Source organism: Drosophila innubila, chromosome X (assembly GCF_004354385.1).
Source record: "Drosophila innubila isolate TH190305 chromosome X, UK_Dinn_1.0, whole genome shotgun sequence".
Taxonomy (NCBI): Eukaryota; Metazoa; Arthropoda; class Insecta; order Diptera; family Drosophilidae; genus Drosophila; species Drosophila innubila.
Genome location: NC_047626.1, coordinates 12,529,204 through 12,552,234, shown reverse-complemented (window position 1 = coordinate 12,552,234; position 23,031 = coordinate 12,529,204). Strand labels below are relative to the sequence as shown.

General features: G+C 36.8%; 3 protein-coding genes across 4 annotated transcripts in view; 1 reads left to right on the top strand and 2 right to left on the bottom strand.

The window, feature by feature from the left end:
• LOC117786458 overlaps window positions 1-12,072 on the bottom strand; it is a 33,710-nt gene extending 21,638 nt beyond the window's left edge. The window contains exon 1 of the mRNA XM_034624732.1: window positions 9,828-12,072. Coding sequence (XP_034480623.1) covers window positions 9,828-12,072 — 2,245 coding nt within the window. The remainder of the gene's footprint in view (window positions 1-9,827) is intronic.
• Window positions 12,073-13,497: 1,425 nt separating this feature from the next.
• LOC117785417 (girdin homolog) lies at window positions 13,498-16,915 on the top strand. Its single transcript, XM_034623410.1, has 8 exons — window positions 13,498-13,594; window positions 13,655-13,793; window positions 13,851-14,257; window positions 14,310-14,367; window positions 14,447-14,499; window positions 14,630-15,110; window positions 15,438-16,663; window positions 16,758-16,915. Exons 1-8 carry the CDS (start codon window positions 13,556-13,558, stop codon window positions 16,806-16,808), a joined length of 2,454 nt encoding a protein of 817 aa, XP_034479301.1. The 5' UTR covers window positions 13,498-13,555; the 3' UTR covers window positions 16,809-16,915.
• Window positions 16,916-17,082: 167 nt separating this feature from the next.
• LOC117793317 (RILP-like protein homolog) lies at window positions 17,083-22,127 on the bottom strand. 2 transcript variants are annotated; one of them, XM_034633608.1, is made up of 5 exons: window positions 20,651-22,121; window positions 20,116-20,588; window positions 19,948-20,043; window positions 19,268-19,384; window positions 17,083-19,124 (listed from the first exon to the last, which is right to left on the bottom strand). In XM_034633608.1, the coding sequence occupies exons 1-5, from the start codon at window positions 21,263-21,265 to the stop codon at window positions 18,992-18,994; spliced, it is 1,434 nt and encodes a 477-aa protein (XP_034489499.1). In that variant the 5' UTR covers window positions 21,266-22,121; the 3' UTR covers window positions 17,083-18,991. The 2 variants fall into 2 exon arrangements, with proteins under 2 accessions (XP_034489499.1, XP_034489498.1); XM_034633607.1 differs by having other exon boundaries at window positions 19,948-20,588; window positions 20,651-22,127.
• Window positions 22,128-23,031: the final 904 nt, after the last annotated feature.

Genomic DNA, 23,031 nt, shown 5'->3' with positions numbered 1-23,031 from the left:
TTTTCAGTTAGCTTGTGGCCAAAGCGATGCAATTAGAATGCCTGCTGCTTGACGGCAGTGAAAGGGAGACAGAGACAGAGAGAGAGAGAGAGAGAGAGAGAGGGTGCATGGTAGTCAGGTAAAGATGGATAAAGAGTGTAAGCATAGGGTTTGCATATTTAATTTCGACTGGCCAGTTAATTAGCAGGTGCCACATTGGAGTGCAGAAATGGGAACATTTAAAACTCAATCGATGGGGCAATCAATCAATGCAATCCAATTTTATCAATAATTAATATGCATTGCTGCACAGCAGACAGCCAATAAACAATAAACAAAAATATTTATATCCATAAAAGCACTTTTGAATTATGCAACAAATTTATTTAACTCATCCAGTAATTTTTTGTGTTTTAGCTTGTTTATACAAATAATTTTATTTTTGCTTTTCGGTTTACAAAAAAAATATTAAAAGAATGTCAATATATAAACAAAAATTCTTGAATTATAAAATATAGCAATTTAATGGTTTAATTAATTTAATTTAATAGGTTGATACATCTGATTAATTGTCTTAATATATTAAAAGAATGTTCAAATTCTTGAATTATAAAATATAGCAATTTAATGGTTTAATTAATTTAATTTAATAGGTTGATACATCTGATTAATTGTCTTGATATATTAAAAGAACGTCAATATATAAACGAAAATTCTTTAATTAAAAAATATACCAATTTAATGGCTTAATTAATTTAATTTAATAAGTCGATACATTTGATTAATCGTCTTAATATATTAAAAGAACGACAATATATAAACGAAAATTCTTTAATTAAAAAATATACCAATTTAATGGGTTAATTAATTTAATTTAATAAGTCGATACATCTGATTAATCGTCTTCTTTTGCCATAGGATTTTAATCAATATATACTATTCTAGATTAATGTGTGCATAATTTAAAATTGTATTTTATCAGAATATTTGTTTAACAATATTTTTTTTATTAATTCAGATTTTTAGTCTATATTTTGTCTGTATTTGGCTGTATTTTGATTTTAACGCGTTAACGTTTTGCCGAACATCATCAGTCAAATGCAACCAATCGCCAATCATCGCTTGTCAATCAATCATTTCAACAGTCAACCAACGGATTGCGTAAGATTTGTGGCAGGGGGAGGGGGTAGGGGGCTAAACCAACCGTCACTCAAGTCGCCTTCAAGCTGCATTATAATACAATTGGCAAGTCGGCTATCGGGCGCTGCAATCCTTAACCCCACACCCTGTACCTTACCACCCTGCAACTCTCTCACCCATATGCAACTTGAATTCCATCATTATCATCTGCGTCCAGCGGTTAAGCAGCTGTCAAGACTCGTCGCTCTCCTGATCTCCGACCTCTTGGTATAATACCATGCCATCATCCCCATCCTTATGCTCATCATTGTCGTCGTCTTCGTCGTCGTCGTCGTCTTCGTCATCATTGCCACCGCTGCCCCACAGCTGTTTTGCCGTATGCCGGGAAAAAGCTTTGCACATATGTTTTGTTTTTGCTTTATGGCGCAAAAGCACTTCCAACACTTGCCAACACTGGAAGTTGGCACGTGTCCAACTGTTTGGTCGTGGAACGCCACAAAAAGCTATGGAAAAATGAAGCGGCAGTGTTGCAGCAAAGCTCGCAAAGCTGCACAGTTCAAGCCGCAGGAGGAGGCAACTACAGGAAGTGGAAGCCACAAGGAACCGTAGACAGGCATAGGCCAGGACGTAAAAACAAAATGCCGGCTATGCATGAAAAAAGAACAGTGTCGAAAAAGAAAAAAAACAGACTGAGCAAGAGAGAGCAAGAGAGAGAGAGAGAGCAAGAGAGAGCAAGAGAGAGAGAGAGAGGACAAGTGGCAAGAGAGCTTAATGCGTTGTCTGTGAACGACTCAAGTAAAACCTTAGACCCAACTTTAGTCCCTCTCCCCCCTTCCCCACCCTCCTCTTTCCTCCGCCCACCCACAAACTCCTTCGGTCTGACTCTTTTTGTTCAGTCTGCCAAGAATAACAAAAACTACAAGGAGATAAAGAAGAAGACTGCTTGCAACAATGTGACATTATGTCATAGCTGACTTTCTTGTATTACGAGTACGAGTATGTAAATTGTTGTTGTTGCTGCTGTTGTTGTTGTTGCGTCTCAGGATTTGTGAGTGTCTGCAGCAAATGCTGTTAAGTTATCTCATCAAATTCTGAATAACCGCTGCTTGACACCCAAAACATCAAATTAACATTTAGAAAAAATCAAAAGCATCGAAAACCTTGACATTGACAATTATAACTCTTGTTTTCTTTTTTGGGGATTCTGTTGTTGTTGTTATAGTAATATCTGTTGATTTTCTTCAAGGAAAAACAATAAACATGCTGCCAAAAAAACATTTAGATAAATTTGCTGATAAACATATAAATAATGAGGGCAAAAACTGATTGTTAAATGAATAAAGTGTTTACAGCTTTGTTATTTGCAAAGCTAAAAAAAAACACATGAATTATGCAAAAGACAAAATCTTTCAAAACCCTTTCCAGCTGAAAACGTATTATTGAAATATTATTGTCTAAATTAATTAACATTGTTTACTTGTAAATAAAACAAAATCATTTTAAATAGTCTTCGAATATTTTTAGCTATCAGAATGTTATAAAATGTGAGCCATTAAAACGCTTATTCCAGTACCAGCAATTTCTAAATATATTTATTTATTAAATCTCTTTCTATTAAATTAATAATCTCTCTAGTTCTACTAAAATCGATTTCTGTATTTGCTAAAATGTTTAAAAAGAAAACAGATAATGTAATTATTTGAGTTTAAGGGAAAATCTTAAATTAAATTTATTATGTAATATAAATATGAGAAAGTTATTTGCGTTACGAAATAAAAAGAAATGAATTATGAAGAATCATAATTGTACTTTCAAAATCAACCTAGTGCTGAGAATTAAGTCAAAATCTTGACTAATGAAACACTATGTAGAATTTCCCATAAACTTAACTAATCTGCCTTTTTATTTATTTTAATTAATGATTTAATAGGCGTGTTTTGTGTGTATTTTCAAAAAAAAAATAAATAAATAAAATAAAATGAATAGACTTAATTTTACAAGGTTTCAAGCTAATCCAAGCTGGACGATGTGGGCTTATGGTTTTGCTTAAATATTTAATATTATGATGCGACCCGCTGTCGCTGGCACTTGGCATTCATTCAACCCGGAGGCACGCAAAGCCGGCTAATCGGAGAACGGGGACACCCCGAGGCGTTTGCTGTCCAGGACCCGTTTTAACGGCCAAAACAGTTGACACTTTCGCCCAACTGTGATCGCAGCGGACGAAATCCGCTTAAATGCCACATCCGCTTGGGGGATAACAAAAGCAGTTGGTACAGCAAAAGAGTGTTGCATACTTGCCAGCGCTTTAGCCGGCTATTCAATGCAAGTGCCTAAAACGGCCAAGAGAGGGCGCCTCAAGGCATTGCAAACACCATGCAATGACATTTAAATGGTCGACCATTTCGAGCTGACAAACAAGTATTGCTGCATACATACATACACGTATACATATATAAGTTGCTAGTTGGAGACGCCGACAACTTATAGCTGACATATCCTTTGTTCGTTTAGTGTTAGTGTCTTGCCGCCCCCGGGGCCTAGCTGCAATGCAGTTGCCATATTTTCATTGCTGACTGTTGTCCAAAAAATTTCGCAACACTGTTGACCAGATTTCAATTGGCCTTCCTGCGTGGTGGGGGGGAGGGAGGTAGAGGGGATTTTTAGTGTTTTTAGATGGGTTAAGCGGGGTTTTTAATATCAACGCTTGACACTCGCTGTCCGTGCTGTTCGTGTTGTCCTTGTTGTCCTTGTGGCACGTGGTTATTTTGTTAGCGCAGCAATTGAAATGTTCGTTGTTGTTTCTTGGACATGTTAATTGTGTTGTGGTTGTGTTTCTTCAAATACAACGCGACTTCTACTTATACAAATGTCAAAGGTCTCTCAAAAAATGTTCAGCAGCGCAGAACTTAATATGTCGACCAAAAACAAACTAGAAACCATTTAGTTGAATTCTAAAAATGGAATTAAGTCATGAAATTCAAAGAAAGTACTTTCGCTGTATGGACAGTTGATATACATGCATAAATACATATTGTTTATCAATTAATATGTTTTGTAAACATTATTTTTTTTTGAAATAAATACTATTGAAAAAAGTGATCAACTTATCTAGAACATGTTAATAATAAAATCTTATTGCCCATATCTATAATCTTCAGATTTGAGTGAGATTATTTGTGGTCGCACTTTTTTAAAAAAAAGAAGAATATTTTTAAACGAGATTCTGAAAATTCGTACATAAATTCTGAATATTGTATTGATGAGCATTTCGACATAAATAGAGTTTAAGCAGATCGATCTTAAAAATCTATAATATTCAGATTTGAGCGAGATTATTTGTGGTCGCACTTTTCACAAGAAGAATATTTTTAAGATAGATTCTGAAAATTCGTACATAAATTCTGAATATTGTATTGATGAGCATTTCGACATAAAAAGAGTTTAAGCAGATCGATCTTGAAACAGTATTTTTATGGAGTTGAAATTTGAGTTATTAACATTCCAAAATTCAAACGCAAAATTCTTAAGCTTGTGACTCTTAGAGTTGTTGTTGCTGTAGGTCTCACTCGTATAATTTCAGTGCCCACTTCTGCTATAAAGAATGCAGTTTCTTTACTCATACGATATGGTGCAATATTCGCTTATCTACACACTTTTATTAATCTAAGAATTAATGTAAAGCTGCTCTCAGCTTATTTGAACCACAATTCTTGCATACCAGAATCTTTAAATGGGAAGGAGATAAAAATATAATAAATTAAATAATGTTTAATCTTAAGTAAAATATTTGCATTTTATTTTTGTAAATATGTATTCATATTATATATATATATTTATGTGTGTGTGTGTGTGTTCTCTATGTGATCGATTTCCCCGATGCTAATAAGCAACTCTTTGTTTATTCATGCGCGTAACATTTGCTTTCAAGTTTTGTTTGGAGCGTTGAAACCGTTTTAAGAGTAGTTTTCACTTTGTAAAGTTGTTTTTCCTTCCTATTTTTATAAATATTGGTCGGTTATGCTCTTATTGTTCTTGGTTGCTGTGGCAACCTGCGAACTGCTACAAAAGCGAAAAGCAAAACATAATGCATAATAATAAAACAAATAATAGCAGCAGTAACAGCAACCGCAACAACAACAACAACAACAATAAACCAGAATTCGTTCAGTGCTTGCAAGTGCAAGTGCAAGTGTACCTACCATCAACTTCTACACATACCCACAAGCATGTGTGTGTGTGTGTGTGTTTGCATTGGTTCCCAGTCTACATACATATGCATGTGTGTATGTATGTTGGCAGCGTCGCTTTGTGCCCCATTATGTTCGCCTGGCAAAATTGGAGCATTTATTGTACCAACAAAAAACGCATAATATGCCAGACGGACTGCAAACAAGCGTGTTGTAATTGTAATGTTGTTTTTGCTTTTGTTGTTGCTTTGTTATTGTTATTTCCTTGTCAGATGCAAACAAACGTTAGCCACCCGACTAAGAACTACCCTGTTTCGAATACTTCTTGCTTAAGTGCAAAGATTGAAGGGCTTTATCTGCATGATATGTGACAACATTGAATATATGTATGTATGTACACGTACATATGTACATTGTACATCGCACAAGTGAAAATATTAATTCAAATAAAATAAAAATACGAACGCAGCCGCTCAGTCGATACTCTTTCTGTATGTGCTGCAGGGTATAACAAAAACTGAGCGCTAAAACAACAACATTGCAAGCTGTCTATCAACAACAAAGCGCTTTCACCTATACGAAAGCTTAAAGCTTAGCCAATACAGCAACCCAGGCGCTAGTGAAAAGCCAAACCACTGTCGTAGCTATTGCCATCCTCTTCTAACACTCTTCACTTGCTGTACATATGTACATTTGTATGTTTGTTTACAATGGGCAATGCCAATTACCTCAGTCTTTTATCGCTTATGTGCACGAGCAAAAGCAACAGCAACAGCAACAGCAACATGGGCAACAATAAATGCGGGAAAAGAGAGGCAAATGCGAAACACTATTTAGGTCGTCGTTGTGCTTTCGTTTGCTGGTCGCCTATTGATGCATCTAGGGCAAGTTCCTAGAATGTTCATTCCAATAAGCCACCATGGCCGTTGCAACATCGCAAAAATGATAAAATTGATGGCAAGCGAAATTCATAGAATTCACCCGAACTCAATAGGCGCCCAGAGTCGGACGGTCAGAGATTAACCAGCCGACGAACTTCATATGACAATGTGCGGTCCCAACATGTTTGTGGCGACGACAACATCGCGTCATGCGCGTCGCAAATTCAGCAGGCGACCAGAGACAATCCGGCAGGGACCAGACATCAGACCAGACACCACACCAGGCAAGTAGACAAACCATGGCCGAGCACGGGCCAGGATGCCCAATCACATATGGCCGCACGTCACAACGGACTCCACATACGGCCAATGCCAGTGCGTCAGCGAACGGCGGGCTCCACAAGCTCCACACACCAAGCGTACAATTTTAACACTTTCGTTTTCTTGTTCCAACCAAACGCTGGCCGCTAAATAGGCGCACAGCGTCCAGCAGCAGCGCGTTGCCAAGCAACAGCCCCCCAATAAAACACAAACAGACACAAGCTTATTTACACAGTGAACGAAAGAGCGAGAAAGGCAGAGCACTACAGCTGAGTTTACGGCATGTACATATATGGTTGTCACACTTGCGCACTATCTTATACGCGCTATCTCAGTCTAACGCGCGCATACATGCAGCAGCTTTAATTTACAATTCATATTAGTTGCTGGAGCACGTGTGCGCACAAGTGTATGTACATTTGTATATACATACATATGTATGCCATGTCTAATGTACACGCATATAAGTAAAAATATTGTATGTGCATATGTAAATGTAATGCGATGCCAATGTCCTTGTATAAAAAACAGTTTTTGTGCACAGGCGCACAGTGAGCGAAAACAGAAGATGCCCCCCAAACCACAAACATTCATTGTTGCTCATTTAACGCTCTCTTGCTTGCGCTCTTTGCGTTTGCTTGCTCTCTCACTCTCTCTCTCTCTTGCTCATATATGTATGCAGGTTTAGCTTTTGCTTTTAGCTTTTTTGTTAGCTACAAACTCGCTGAGCAGTCAGCAGCATGCAACAACACACCTACATGTACATATGTACATATGTATGTATGTATGTATGGTTTTGTGTACAACTGTGAGGGAGTTTTAGCTTTCGATGTTCCAGCTTCAGTTGCTTTCTGGGCGCCTGTTCAAAAATCGACTGACTGAAGGCCCCTGAAATCGTGTGTGCACGCGATGACGAGCGTGGGCCGAACGACTTCGTTGGGTCTCTTGTTGGGGCTCTGCTACCAAAAACGGTCGACTTGCACTATCGAGGGCTGCCTCCAATGTTGCAGTTGGTTGTGTGTGTTGCGTGTTGCGTGTTGCGCTGTGTGTTGCGTTGCGTTGCGACTGTAACTCATTGAATATTATTTGTATACCCTGTACCGACGCTTAAAAGAAGTTGGTGTAAATCTACTTGCATAGCATATGTAACAGGCAGAAAAAAAAATGCATACAATAAGTATATTTATAATTATGATTATCATGTTCGTATGCCTGTTCATATGTCCATGTCGTATGTCCAAAAATTTGGTATTTTGAAATTTTGTTTTTTATGCTGTTCTAAAGTACGAATTTAAATAAAAACTTACCAACAAAAACCATATGTAAATACATACACATATATTTTGCAAGAGGCAATGTATAAATTTAGGATTTTATGGAAACACTTTCCTGACACACTGTATGTACATACATATGTATGAAGGTACATATCTATGTACTTGTGCACAGGGTATCTCGTAGTGAGCACTTTTGGCTGAAATGTTCTTACTTGTTAATTAATACTAAAACAGGCAGACAAGAGTTAAACATCGCACACCGCACAGTATTTTTTGCTCTTCTATATGTACATATATATGTATGTATGTACTTATGTACAACGTTGGCACGTGGCAGCAGCCAATTAGTGAAAAATGCTGCCCCCCCTTCGCATTGGCCACCCTCTTCATTAGCTGCACACATTTCGACCTACACTTTTTGCAGCGCATCTTCTTCCATCCTATTACGCTAGCATCGTCTTAATTAAAAAGCCGGCAACGTTCGCCCAGACACATCCCCGCTTCCCCCTTCGATGGCCGACGGCATATTTTTAATTGCTTAATTGGAAGTGCGTAGCAATTGAACAGAGTGCCGAGTCGACGACGCATCGTCGCGTCGTCTGTGGCATCGTGGACATTGTGGCCATTCAGGGAATATCCTTGGTCCGCCCATTTGCCCAGGCGACGCCCTGGTTGTTCCTGTTCCTTTCTCGCACCGCTTGTTGCTGGGCAATTAAGCCGATTCGGCGACCCGCCTCTCAATTCAGCTGTGGGCAGCAACAACAGCATCCGGGCGTAGCTCTCGAGCTTACGGAAGAAGGCCCTTTGCAAGCAGACACCACGCCTAGATACGCCTCAAACTCAGCTGGCCTAGCAGGCGCACAGAAAGCACCAGGATAACGCCAAGGATACACGAGATGGATGGGCTGCTGGAGGCTGCGATAGATGCTGCATTCGGCTCTCGCTCTCTCTGTCGGCTGTTCTTGGGCCGCAATTCAACGTAAGTTTACGGTAGCTTCAAAGCACAGCCCAGTAAGTCATAGAGCGAGGAACAGAGAGATAGAGAGGAAACAAATGTGGGAAAGCTTAGTTTATTCTTGGCAGCTTTCGAAAGCGCTTTGAGCGCAAGTGATATAAACAAACAATTGTTGTAATTGTTGTTTGTCAAAATTTGTTCCAGGCGAGAAAGCTTTTTCACAAATACAAAGTCAACATGAACATAGCCAAAGTATTCCACTGTGAGCCTCGAGAGCTTTTGAGCACTAACACATACAAAGCCAAAGGCTTTCTCGCCAGGACCAAACCTGCAAGTTTGGACTCAACTAAGCTCTGGACAGGGCCCCATAAGGGACATCCCTGGTCATAAGATAATACAAGAAACGAGTAGTACAGAAGTACAAAAAAAAGTCCTGAAGGTATAATAGGTATTACATATATTATGTATTTATTATACAAATTTTCTTTATCTATTATTTTTATAATCTTTATTTTTATTTATTATTTTTATAATCATTATTTTTATTATAATTATTTTTCTTTAATTAATGCATTAATATTATATTTTTATTTATATTATTTTTCATCCTTTTCTCATTGTTTGCATCTGTGGAGGAAGAATCCTTGCAAGCTTTTATATAATATTTTTTTTATTATTATTATGCTTATTTTTATTATTATTATAATGATTATTTTTACCATTATTATTATCTTTATTTTTATTTTAATTATTATATCATTATTTTTGTTATAAATATTTTTCTTTCGTTCAATCATTAGTTTTTTTATTTTTATTTATATTATTTTGTATCCATTTATCATTTGTGGTCGAAGAATCCTTACAAGCTTTTTGGCAACAATGACGGAAAGTTATCTCCTTAGAAGCTTCATTTTGATGTAGGTTGATTTGTGTTGGTTGTAAGTCTAGTATTAAAAGTATCATCGGCTGTGAGTATATAAAGTTTTTCCAGGATTTTGTCTACCCCAGCTGGGGCAATTGATATAATATGAACCATACCGGAAGAATCCTTACAAGCTTCTTGGGAACAATGACGGAAAGTTACCTCCGAAGAAGCTCGGTTTTGGTGGAGGTTGATTTGTGTTGGTTGTAATTCTAACATTGATAGTATCATCGGCTGTGAATACATAAAGTTTTTCCAGCATTTTATCTACCCCAGCTGGGGTCGCTGATATAATATGAACCATACCCGAATCGTATAACTTGGCGGCAATCCTGGGTAGGGTCTTATTCACATAATATCCATATTTGGAACCGGACATAATTGCTTCCGGAGTTAAGGAAAAGTTTTGGCAAAACTTTTCAATGGCAATTTTCCAGGGTAATTTCGAAGTATTAATCGTATTGCAATGTAATGTATTCCTATTATGTGCAGTGAAACTTGAAGGAGGCTTGATCACAGCCAGAATTTTGGACACAAGACTATTCTCCGTTTCGCTGAGCAGCTGCACGGTACGTGAATTGCAGATTACAATGCTGCCATCTTCCCAAATCCAAGCGACCTGGACATCCTCGCAACGCTTCATAAGCACGTGGATTTCAGCGTTGTAGAACGTGTTATCCAACACTAGGGCAAGCAGTTTGAGGTCCAGCTTGATATTCAATTGCATAGTACTGAAGGTTCTGGCCGATTTAACTTCGATTTCCAATTTGGCCCGTTCACCTTTGACTTTGGGCGGACGCAGGATGAGTATATTTTTCATTCTGGGATCAGCAAAACGACGCAGAGCGGGCATCACAATAATACGCTTCAAATGGTCAAAATTCTTCGGGCCAGCTTCGTTAGTATTGTCACGCTTGTTTTGCGGCTCAACTTTCTCAGAGATTTTCAGATCCTTGATATTCGGAATGGCTATAGCCTGCGGCTGTGTCTTGATTATTTGCGGTATTTGGGTTGCAGCTGAGGTTGGAAACTGCAGCTCTTTAACTGGAATGCCTGACACCTTTAATTGCTGAATATTGCAATTAGCTTTTCCTAAAGCCATCGGCTGAGGAAACGTTATGATAGAACCAATTGGAAGCTGCGCTGCAACCGACATTGAGTCCATTTTCTTGCTGACCACTCGGGATGGAGTTTGATTTTTGGGTGGCATTGCATGGATTTTGGTCTTTACCACCTGCGATGGATTTTGGCCAAATTGCTTAAGGCGTTGCTGAGCGTTACCAGCATTTAGTATAACTGGTTTTTCAGCTTTATCCGACTTCTTGCCAATATGCATTAACTTAACATCCTTTATCTGTGCTTTCGGAGGCAAATCAATGACTGAACCTATGGCAATATTCTGTACTTTTTTAACTTCAACAATTGGTGACGGAACTGTAAGCTTCACAGTTTCTGCAGTCAGTTTTTTGACAGGTTGCTCTCTTATAATTTGCTTGGTTTCCTTAACCTTACTTTCTTCGCTTATCAATGTATTGGATGAGCACTTGCATTTCTTCTTCTGCATTAGCTGAGCAATTTTCATTTTCTTGACGCGTTCATGCAGCGCTTTTCTACCCTCTTCGCTTCTGGCCAGCTTCAAAAGAGAATTGTACTCCTTTATGTTACTGAGGGGCTCATGAAGACGCTGTGATTTCAAAAAGTCCGAGTAATTGCGTTCTTCCTCTAGGCTGAGATCAATGCTTCCCAATTCCGCGAATGAAAAGTTAAAGTTATCGAACGATTCGAATTCAGCAGGCATCTCCGGAACTTTATAGCTCTCTTCCCAATCAAGTAGCGATTTAACGGCTTCATCTACCTGATCCTGATACTGCTGTTCCTCATCATCGCAAATCTGAACCTTTTTGGGTGAAGTTGTGTCCTCAATTTCAATAACTGGCACTTGGGCGGAAGTGGACATGTTTTGTTGACAGTTGAGAGGCCAGATAGCTTCACCTCCCATTTTCCACTTCTCAAAGTTGTCCCATATTTCCTCGGTTGTTGGTAACGAGTCTAGATCAGTGTTTCTTTTAAAACCAAGTGGCTTTAGAATGGGTTCTGGATTTTTTTTCAATACCAATGGCTTATGCTTGAACTCGGTAGTCTTTTTCAAACCTGTTGGCTTTGGATTACATTCAATATTCATTTTCGGCACAGTGGGCTTAGGTTTAAGAACTGTGTTCATTATTAACTCTGCGGGTTCGTTAACCGGACAGATCGGCGATTTCGGTAGTTCCAGCTGAACCTCTTTAAGGGCCTCTGGTATCGGGTTTGGTGTTTGTTTTAATTTGTTGATTTTTGGTATAGTCTTTATTGGCGTAGTCTTTTTCGGTGTAGTCTTTTTCGGTGTAGTCATTTTCGGTGTAGTCATTTTTGTTATGTTCTTTTTTGGTATGTTCTTTTTTGTTACGTTCGTTTTTGGCATTAATATTGGTATCACCCAAGGATACGGCAAATCTTTTGGTTTTTCAATAATGCGGATAGGCGCCGTAGTCTCGAGATTGAAATTGAGCTCTGCCTCGTCTATGTGAAAGGTAGAAAATGGCGATTGCTGCTCGGTACCCTCCATGAAAACCCTGGTAAATACATTGATTAACTTAGTTCCAACAAATTTGAATTAAATTTTTACTTACCTTTTAATTGACGTGATTGGTGTTTCGTTGGCTGTCTCCTTGAGTGTTCCTTTGAGAATTTTCGGGCGTGCCCCTTTTGAAGTGTAATCGACTGTCTCTTGGACAGTCTCTTCGAGATTCTTTTCGCATGTCACTTCAAGTTTCTCTTCGAATGTCTCCTTGAGATTCGCCTTGGATGTCTTTTTAGGTGTCTTTTCGGGAGTCTCTTGAATTAGTTTTTTGAGTGTCCCTTTAACAGACTGTTTAATTGGTGCTTGTGACTTTGGATCCTTCAGCACCTTGATATTCAGTTTAGGTATTACATTCTTAATCAAATTCTTTTGCTTTTGCTTTTCTTCGCCTTCGTCTGAAGAGGAGGACAATTTGTCCCATTTGCGTTCCATTGTGATAGTTTTGAATAGGTTGAGTTTTCAAAAAAAAAAAAAAGAATTAGAAGTATCACTTCCTAATGCAATTTTCACAATGACTTAGCAATTTGAAAAAATCCTTAATGTCAACTTGACATTGTCAGCCTCGATATGTTTAACGCCGAAAGCACTTTTTACTGACATTATATAACACTGGTCAGTTTTTTATTAGCAACTCTGTTAACGAAATTATGAATTTTCTTGCCACCCTGGATATAATTATTTAATAATAATAAAAAGAATTCCAATATACATTGAATTGTGTTTTATTCTATATTTATATTTGATATAATAATCGATTTAAATTCGGATCGTATCGATTCTAAAAAAAAATCGAAAATTTCCTGCTCTTATTTACAGTTGCCTAATTCATCGGTGAAAGTCAAAATTGATTGGAAAATTTCAACTAAAATGATATATCAAATCAAGTACTGAATTGTAATATAAATCAAGTTATATTAAGTTGTAAGTTGAAATTTGAGTCTTCAAAAAATTAACAACACTTTAGCCTTGAAAAGTTAATCCTGAATCTACCTGGAAGCAATATTAGGTTTCATCACATTAGATTTCAACTCGAACTCGAACATTGCAGCTGAAATTGTTTCGATAAAAACATAATAATTTATTTTACAATTTGAAATTCGTTTTGAAGACATTACAGCTAAATATCAAAGTGAAAAATATAAAAAAAAATCAGATATATTTCTTGTTACAAAAAACCCAACAAATATAAGAATCAAAGATAGAAAAGCATAGTTATCAACGTATTATTGTTGTTAATTGTGTATTTTGAACCTTTGCAGTATAAAGAAAAATGACTCTCTTAAAGTGGAAGAAAGTGCTGTTAATGTGGGTAAGTTTTCTGCAGCTTTGTGTTTTACACTTTCAATGGAATACCAAGCGTGTTTTTCAGGTAAAAGGCTCATTGTATATGAAGAACAATCCCGACAATTTAGAAGACACTGATTTTGAGGGATTCCTTCGTTTCTGTGTGACGCACGTTACATTGTCCGCATCCACTGATTGCGAACCCATGATACAGTGTCTTACTGGTGGCAAAGTTAACATGGACTCTTTAAATGATTAGTTTAAACAAGTTTTATTTACAGAATTTTATCCAAATTTTACACCGAAGCTAGATGAGATGGGTCATGTCATCCGCGACGATTACGTATATGTTTACACAATTCTGCTACACTTCTCATGCGTTCTGAAACCATGTGAATACTTTCTGAACAACATAAACAATTTATCATCCGACATTCAGAGCTCGATTAATCAATTCCTTTATTTGACGGCAAATGGAATTCAGGAAACGCGCTCACGACTTGGCAATTTAATTGCCAACATGATTAACACCGAGAGCCCGTTTCCCAGGATCTATTCCACTGTACCGGTGGTTGATCGAGATTCAGTTAGGAAAAGCGGAGATTTCCCAGAAAAATCCGGGGATATTCAACGCACAGCAAATAACTCGCCAATGAAATCTCCAGATTTTTATGATTGGAATATATTGGTAAGGTAATGTTGTTTTAATACCTTCATAATATTAATTCCTTTTTTTTTAGCCACAGAAAAAGCCAGATGAAAATGTGAAGAAAACGGAAACGCTTAACAAAAGTGAAGGTGAGCGTATCGAATATTTCATATAATATATAAAACCAACTTATTCATATTTCAAATATTTTTCTGCTTTAATATACAGGTAACTTATCGGCAGTATCAAAAATTGTAGATTGCAGTTCGATAGAATGGAAAGTAAGTAACATGATTATCAACCGAATGATTTGATTTTTCTATTTAGTTAATTACTTTAGCTTGTTATTTTGTTTCCCTTCAGTTTATTCTTTTTTTCTGTCTATTTTCTCTTACGTCTTTCTTTCTACAGGTCGAGTTCTATGTGTCTCGGAAGCCAAAGGATGCAGGTATCACTGGGGTTGCTTCTTCTCCTTCTGCCCAATACGATATTTTGGATACTCTGGCAAAGAAAGAGTCGCTCTCCGCCAAGGATAAGTCCCTATCCCCAAATGAAATATCTATGGACAGTAAAGACGAAAATCGGCATCTATGTAAACAAAGTAAAGGATTGGAAACTGAGAACTATGTTCTATTTGTGAAGAATCTGCTTAAAGTAATGGAAAAATACGATATAGCGCTGCCAACGATCGATAATATTGAAACGTCATTGCCACTTGTGTTGGAACAAATTGATGTTCAGTTAGGAAGATTTTTCCAAAAATACACACGAGAACAGCGGATGAATAGCATGTTGCAGCAGGATTACGATTTTATTAAGGAGGAACGGGATCAATTGGTGGAACAGCAGCTGGGACATCCGCTGGCGCATAGTAGCAGTATTAAGGAAAATAGTAAGCAAACAATTTCAGTGCTAATCTAACCACAAAGTTTGACTCTGTTCCTTCCGGTTCCATAAAAATTATCTATTTTTCGAACTATAACCCTAAGCAGGTTAAATAATATATACATCAATTTATTACCATATATATTTTAAAATAATTTGATAGACAACATATCAAGGGAATATCAAATAACAAAATAATCTTTATTTAAATACATTTTTGTATTTAATTGAGCTAAGGCTCCAACCAAAACCTTAGTTTCACGATATTCTTGAACTCTTGCTCTGTTGCTTAAAATCAAAACTGTTTTAAAATTTACTAAACTATATTTTATAGGTGACGAGGAGGATCAAGAAATAGACCTGAAGGCACTGGCGGAGAAGCAACTTTTAGAGGATCTGAATCTAATCAACGACAAGGTGGTTGAAACAATGAGAAGTATGCGTGTAATTGATGATGACCTACAAGACCTAGCTAATCAGCTTCTGGATCAATATGAGCGAATCGCAGCTACGGATTCTTTAGAGGTTAAAGAGCAATTTGAGATGCAAATGTATGAGTTCGTCGCTGATTGCGATGATCAGCAAAAGTTAATGACCAAGTTGATGGAAAAATTGATTGAAAAAGGACCTAATGAATGTAAGGTGTTTGTGCAGCCGAAGTCAAACCAAATCGATGTTGAAACCAGGCAGCAATGCATTGATTTACAAACACAATTGGAAATTTCTCAAAAAGAGCTGATGACATCGCAGGAAAAACTCTATCAGGTTGAGCAAAAATTGTCCAAAAAGATTCATGAATGTAAGAAACTTAAGCACAAAGCTCTGAAACAACAGTTGGAGACTTTTCAATTTATCGATGAGTCTGTGAATTCACAAGTCAACTTGGACTCCTCCGAAAAAATGTTGCACGTGCAGAAACAATTGGAGAAGGCTCAACTAGAGCTGAGTATTTCGCAACAACATCTCTATCAATTGCATAATAAACTTCTCGAGGAATTGGATGAATGTGAGGAGATTGAGTTTAGAAATCTGGAACATCACTTTGAGACAGAATCGAGCATACAGATGAATGTTGTTGAATCGAAAAGTCACCGATTTATCGTTGAAATTAACAAATTGAATTCTGAGCTTGTGAGACTTTCTGCAGGCTTAATGGAACAAATGATTTCACTGGATTTGACATCCAAGTCATTGGCCAAGATTCAATCCCAGCTCTTACTCCAGCAAAACACAATTCATGTACTGAAAAATCAAATCAACGCACAGGATCATTTAATCGAACATCATCTAGTCGATATGAAACTTAAAATCAACATTTTGGACAGCCGACAGGACTTGATGCAATACAGATTAAATAAACAACTTCAGAAACTACCAGTGCAAGATAATGAAGAAACTCAAGAACATGATCCTAAATTGGAAGAGCTAGAACTGCAGCTGATAACTTATCGCAATGAGTTGAGCCGTGTACGCAGTCAACGTGATCGTCTGGAGAGGAAAAGGGAAAAAATGCTGAAGCGGTTCGATACGTCACAGAAACCGCTTCGGATAAATGTGGAGGTAAGTGAAAAATTAACCACGTTAACACGACACCTTAAATTGCTAATCAAATTAATACAATTGATTTCTTTTATTCTTACATGAACAAATCAAGATTCAGACTGTACTCTCCATGACTGCCAATCAGGCGAACAGAACCCAGTAAATGATAATCATACTGCTGCATCGGTTCAATATCCACCAATATATCGACAACAGTAATATAAATTTAAAAAAATATTGAATATTTATAAATTGCTTATATATCTTATATTCACATAAACATATGTAATTAAAATTAAATATAAACACAGTATTTGTTTTTGTTTGCCATAACTTTTATTTACCGCATCCATGAAATGCATAAAATGTGTGTACGAGTATGTATGTGTGTTATTTTTGGAGCAATCCATTAATGTTTTTTAATCTTGTATGCACGCATACTCGAACTAGGCATTTATTGTATAAGGTATATCAATTTAAATGTTTTATTTATTTTTTTTTTGTTGCGTTATTTGGTTAATATTTGTATTTATATTTGTGTATAATATGTATATATGTATATAAATTTAGTTAACATTAATTCATTTAATATACTTATATAATTCAATGCCATTCGCTTTCGATTTTTATCATTTCGCCGTGTCACAGAAGTTGAAATTATAGTGAAACAAGCTTAATATTCAGTCACTATCTATCGATTTTTTTTTAGCAAGATATTTCTGCAATTTCTGTGACACAACGGTTTTAATTTTATATATAAATTAATAGCTTTAATACTTCATACAAATGTCTCTTCCGAATGTCTTGATTCTTTCCAGCTGCCTTTTCCAGTTTATTTTCAGCATTATCATTTAATTCGTTATTTTTTCATGTTTTTTATCTTTATTGTATAAAAGTTTAGTTTTTCATATTAGAAAAAAAGAAAACTTGATAATTGAAGTGGAGATAATGAGGGGGAAATGTTATTGTATGTATGGATCTTGGATCAATGGCAATCGCTGAATTCCATTAAGTCTTTGGCACATTTCTTATTGTATTCCAAAATATCTCTCACAATCAAAACTGATATGTACTTTATGCTAGACCTGATCTGATGAGATGGTTAAACAAGTTAGACAGGAAGTTAGTTGGAAATGAACAGAAGCGTTAAAGCTTATTAGAGATTAGCAGCTAAAAGCAGGGAAATGCAACTGTGATTTGGGCTTGATATTATATTATTATCATACTTATAAGGTGGCCTTGTATTAATCTAATATTCATCAACTGCGGCAAATGCAACATTTTGTGCACACGAATAAACGGTTAAGCTACAATAATTATATAATTGGTACATAGTTTTGGTAACAACAACTCTTCTAGTCATATTTTGTATTTTGAAATTTTGGTTAAAAATTGCGGCTACAACATTATACGATTTGATTGATTTGTTCCTAATACTTTACTCATTTTATCGTTTTGGTATTTAATACATAATTAATTTGTTAACAAACAATCAGCTACAATTCAACGCTGGCTAATTATAATTTTATGTTCTTTTTGGTTTGTGTATTTTAATATAAGGCCGCTTGGGGCAACTGCTATAAAAGGTTTAATTCGCTAAAGAGATGGATAGAAAGACAGAGTGAGAGGAAGACAGATAGAACGCTAAATAAATAACGTGAAAAAGACAGAGCTAGATAGAGATAAAGGGAGACAGAGATATAGTTAAGCTACAACTTGACAATTTCTAATTGAAGTAAGTGTTATGTTTTTATTAATGTCTTTTCATTGACCCCTCTACTTTATTTTTTCTTACTATTTGTTAACTGGAATTGTATGGAGCCTGTTTTCAGATTGATAATAATTACAAATTGTAGCTCGGTTTGTTAAGTTAATTTCTAAAACAGTTTTGTTGGATTCTCATTTAAAAAACTCTCTACAATTAATAAATGTATTCGTTATATTCAATGTACGGTTACTAATCGATTAAATTCATTCAAACTCACTCACTTGCCTGCTAACTTCGCACACATTTTGTTCTTTGGAACATTGCATATGTATAGGGTATGTATGTAATATATGATAAGATAGATATTAGTTATATTTATGTTGATGTATGTATATAGTATATTGTATATGTATATGCATATGTATATGTATGCGAATCGGTTCCGAAAATGAATTCGTCTGCCCGCAATTTTGCCTGCTAGTCAAGCCTACAATATATATTTAGTTCCTTGCATTTTGGTCATAGAGATTAGTAAGTATACATAATTTAAATGTAGTAATAAGCATTGAGCATCCAAAAACAAAAGAGAATATAATTATGTATGTGTATATGAATGATTCCATGAATTATTTAAGGAATTACGTTAAAAAGAAATAACAACTTAAAATAATAATGAGAGCACAGCAATCAAATATGTAAATTATGTACATCATATAAGAAAATGGTAAATACTTAGCGAGCATATAAAACATAGCAAAGGACAGACAGGGACTAAAAATAAATAAAAGAAATAAAAACGAAAAATAATAATAATACATAAAATATAAAATCAAACCATAATTACATATATGGTATGTATTATATGTATGTAAATGGAATGAATGCACTTGGCTCTTAGGCTAAAAGGCATTTACTTCGGCTCGTTGCCGCTGCCGGGCGTGGCCGAGAGCGCCATCTTCGAGAGCGTGGCCAAGGAACGTTTCGGGAATGTATTGCTGCCATCCGATGGATCCGAGAACAGTTTACGGAAACTGCAAGAGAACAAAATTAACAACTTGAAAAATTAACAAAACAAGGATAAAACTTTTATCAAAACCGTCACCTATAACCGGTATTAACCGAATGAATCTATTTGTAATCTAGCTCTTAATAAATAACCAATTGAAATTGGTAACTGTAGCTGAAACCCAAGCCAACATTTGTTCAAACCGAAATAACTGATTAGTAACCGATTCATGTATAACTGTTAGTTTCGGTTCAGTGAAGCATTTAATTCGATTTTGTTGTTAAGAGGTAATCATGATTTTTCCAAATAATTTTGATTTAACATTTTAATATTGATTGTAATAAACGGATTCTTTATGAAATCAAAGAACTTTTGTTCATCTTATTTTTTTTTCTAAAACGAAATCTTAGCGGCATTTTGAAATAAAAATAAACAAAAAAAAAAAAAAAAAAAAAAACAGTAGCCGTTAAGAAACCGATAAAAAAGATTTTGAGTTACCGAAAACCAATCATAACCGAAACACTAACTTAGTTCGATATTCGCTTCGGTTTTATACCCTGTTGACAAATAATGTCAAATCGCACTTACAATTTGCGTATACCCGACTCGGAGCTCTTCTTCCAGGGTGCATCGTCTGGCTCATAAGGTAGCGGTCCCTGTACAGGTGCATCATGTCCAGGTGGCCTGACATTTGGGAAATAAATACATACAGCATGTAAATTACAATAATTTATAGAGCTTTGTGGATTAACGCACGTTTCACCGGATACGTTGTCATCATCCGCATCCACATCCACATCTGCATCAGCCTCAACGCCATCGTCGGCCTCGTTGTCATCAGCGTCGTCGCTGTCATCGGAGCTGGAAACGTGACGTGTTCGTTTGCCGCTGGGCGCCGGTTTCAGTTCGGCCAGCTGCTCATTGAGGCCATCAATGGTGGTTAACAGCTCGTCCCGCTCGCTGATCAGCTCCTTTAGCTCTCGTGTTGTATAGCGCGGTCGATTTGGATCGTTTTGATCGTCATCATACGATTGTACCAGATCCTCGTTCTCCTTTTCGGCAAGACCCAAACGTTTGCGCAGCTGATTAATCTCACGGCATTGATCCTGCAGTTGGGCTAGAAAATCGGCACGCTCCTCGCAGAGTGTCTTCACCTGGGCCTGCATTAGCTTATGCCGTCGTCGCGTATCCCGCTCCGAGGCCTTCAGTCGTTCCGCCTGAATGTTGACCTAAACGAAAGGATCAATCATTAGTGTGGAAATGCATCAGGTTCAGAGAGGAAGTTACTTACATGCTCCAGCTCACTATACTTGTCCTGGAGTTCGCGTTCCCGCTGCTTTAGCTCATCACGTTGCTTGTAGATCTGCTCCTTGAGCCGTTGGAGCACCTGCGTATCGGAGAGTGCACTATGCAGCTCATTGTTGGTCATGCTGATGATGCTCTCGGTTAAGCTGGCGCCCAATCCGGAACTTTGTGCCGATGACGATTGCAAATCTTGGGTTTGCTTCACCAGCCGCTTGTTCTCATCCTGCAGCGAGGAGACCAAATCAACCAGCTCATTGGTCTCGGTGCGCCACTGTTCCTCAATAAGTTCCAATTCCTTTTCAAAGCGTCGCCGGAACTCGGCCTTCTCCAGCTTCTCGCTCTCCAATTGCGCAATTTTCTCGCGTAACTCCTGTATGGTTGTATTCTCGCGCTCATTCTTCGTTGCCAGTGCCTCGAGCAGCTCCAATGTATTGATGATTTTGGGCATTAGACCGCTGACGGCATCGGTGCCATAGCGATCCATGATGCGCTCATATTCCTTGCCAATATCCGATGCCAGATCGTAAACATCGACAACGCCGATGTCATCGATGGCGTCCAAAACCATTTCGCCCATTTCATTGAGATGGAAGCCGGGCATCGAGTGGTCACAGTCACAGTCACAGTCACTCAGTCACAGCTGGCGTTCGTTTTATTTATCGTTGCAAATTATTGAACCGACAACCTTTCGACTGAAGTTGGGGCTTCTCACGCACACAGTGACATATGCGTGTGTGTGTGTACACACTCACGCAATCCGTGTGGTATGTATGTATTAAATTCGCATTCACTTTATTTGTCGCCCACAACAAATGACAAACGCACACACAGATGTATTACAAATAAATATGTAAGTATATACACGAACTTGGAACTGCAACTGAACTTGGTTTTTCCTCTACAAATCCCTCGATGACTGCATGCTCGCTGGATGAGTAATAAATATACAAATTTGCAAATCCCCCCACAAGCGCTCACACAGCTGTCACCGACTCCGTTAGCGTCTCTCTCTCCGTCTCCGTTACCTCAGAGAGCAGCGATGTATGCAAACGAGCGTTTTTCTCTCTCGCTCTACACATGCGCGCAGCGTTGTCTCTCGTGTTGCACACTAGAGATGTGTGTTGTTTACTAACATATTTAAAGTATATATGCATATAGCAATTGCATTTATATGATTGGAAAATATTGTGCAAGCTGGCATTTAATTTTATTCAATTACGCGGCACAGCAACAACAACACAACTGCCAACATCTGCCATTTTCAGTGATGAGCTGTGACAATGTACTCGTTACATGACACAAATTATGGTGACATCATTGACAACTAACAATAAATTAACTATCATTACTCAGATTTTCATTTAAGCGCAAGCACTAATTAATTTGTTTTGTTTTTTTTATTCAATTTGCAATTGTTGCTATCTTTAAGTCGTTCACATCACATGAAGTTTTGTCAACATGGCAGCTTCGTTAACGTTTTGCAAGGAGCTGGCAACGCCAAACAGCTGTTCTGCAGGGCTGTAATATACGCGCGACAAACTCCAAATTTTAAACAAGAGCTTCGAAGAGACTAGACAAAGTATTTAATTAGGCCACAATATAAAATCATTGGTTTTTTTTTATTAATTTGTTTTCTTTACAAAAATTGTATAAATGGTTTTTGTTTGTTTTTTTTTTTTTTGTAAATTGTGGTTACATATAGGCATTTTGTTTACACATACTTCAATTTTTTTTGTATATATATTTCTTTATTACTAGCAGTATGCAAATGCATAACAAAATAGCATAGTTTTAAAAATTCTGTTTAATTTTTAATGCTAGACTAAAGAATACAGTTATGCAACGGCGACTAGCAAGTTTCTCTTTAACTTTCTCTCTCTCTATTCTTTTTTCCATTTCTGTACAAACTAATAAACGGGGATTGTGTGGGTGCCTTAGTTATTTGTTTTTAAGTACATTAAAATTAGCTACAGTTCTTTGGAGGGTTTTGGGACTGGGGGGCATTTATATATGTACGTATATATATTAAGCATATAAATATATATTTATTAAAAAAAAATACACAACTTTCGCTATATGCATAACAATTTCTTTGTTTTTCTTTCAATATTTTTTTTAAACAGTTTTTCTTTCGATTTGTTTTTATGTTTTTTGTTTTAAGGACTAGATTAGGAACCACATTTGTACAGTTTTCATATTTTGTTGTTTATGTTTCTTGTAATTATATGACAACTAATTAAGTAATGTTATTTAAGGTAAATATACAGTGATAAATGAAAATTGTTTTTGGGCCATTCGTTGCATTTTCTTTTGGTTTGCAGCTAGGAAAACTTAATCAATAGAGTTATATGAAACAAAAAAAAATAA

Excerpts from the sequence above, each read along its gene's own strand:
- LOC117785417 (XM_034623410.1), top strand. The coding sequence starts at position 13,556 with ATGACTCTCTTAAAGTGGAAGAAAGTGCTGTTAATGTGG. Across the intron at positions 13,794-13,850 it reads CATGATACAGTGTCTTACTG|AATTTTATCCAAATTTTACA; the intron begins GTGGCAAAGTTA and ends TTTTATTTACAG. Across the intron at positions 16,664-16,757 it reads CGCTTCGGATAAATGTGGAG|ATTCAGACTGTACTCTCCAT; the intron begins GTAAGTGAAAAA and ends GAACAAATCAAG.
- LOC117793317 (XM_034633607.1), bottom strand. The coding sequence starts at position 21,265 with ATGCCCGGCTTCCATCTCAATGAAATGGGCGAAATGGTTTTGGACGCC. Across the intron at positions 19,385-19,947 it reads GAGTCGGGTATACGCAAATT|TTTCCGTAAACTGTTCTCGG; the intron begins GTAAGTGCGATT and ends GTTCTCTTGCAG. Across the intron at positions 19,125-19,267 it reads GGCAGCGGCAACGAGCCGAA|TCCCTGTCTGTCCTTTGCTA; the intron begins GTAAATGCCTTT and ends ATTTATTTTTAG.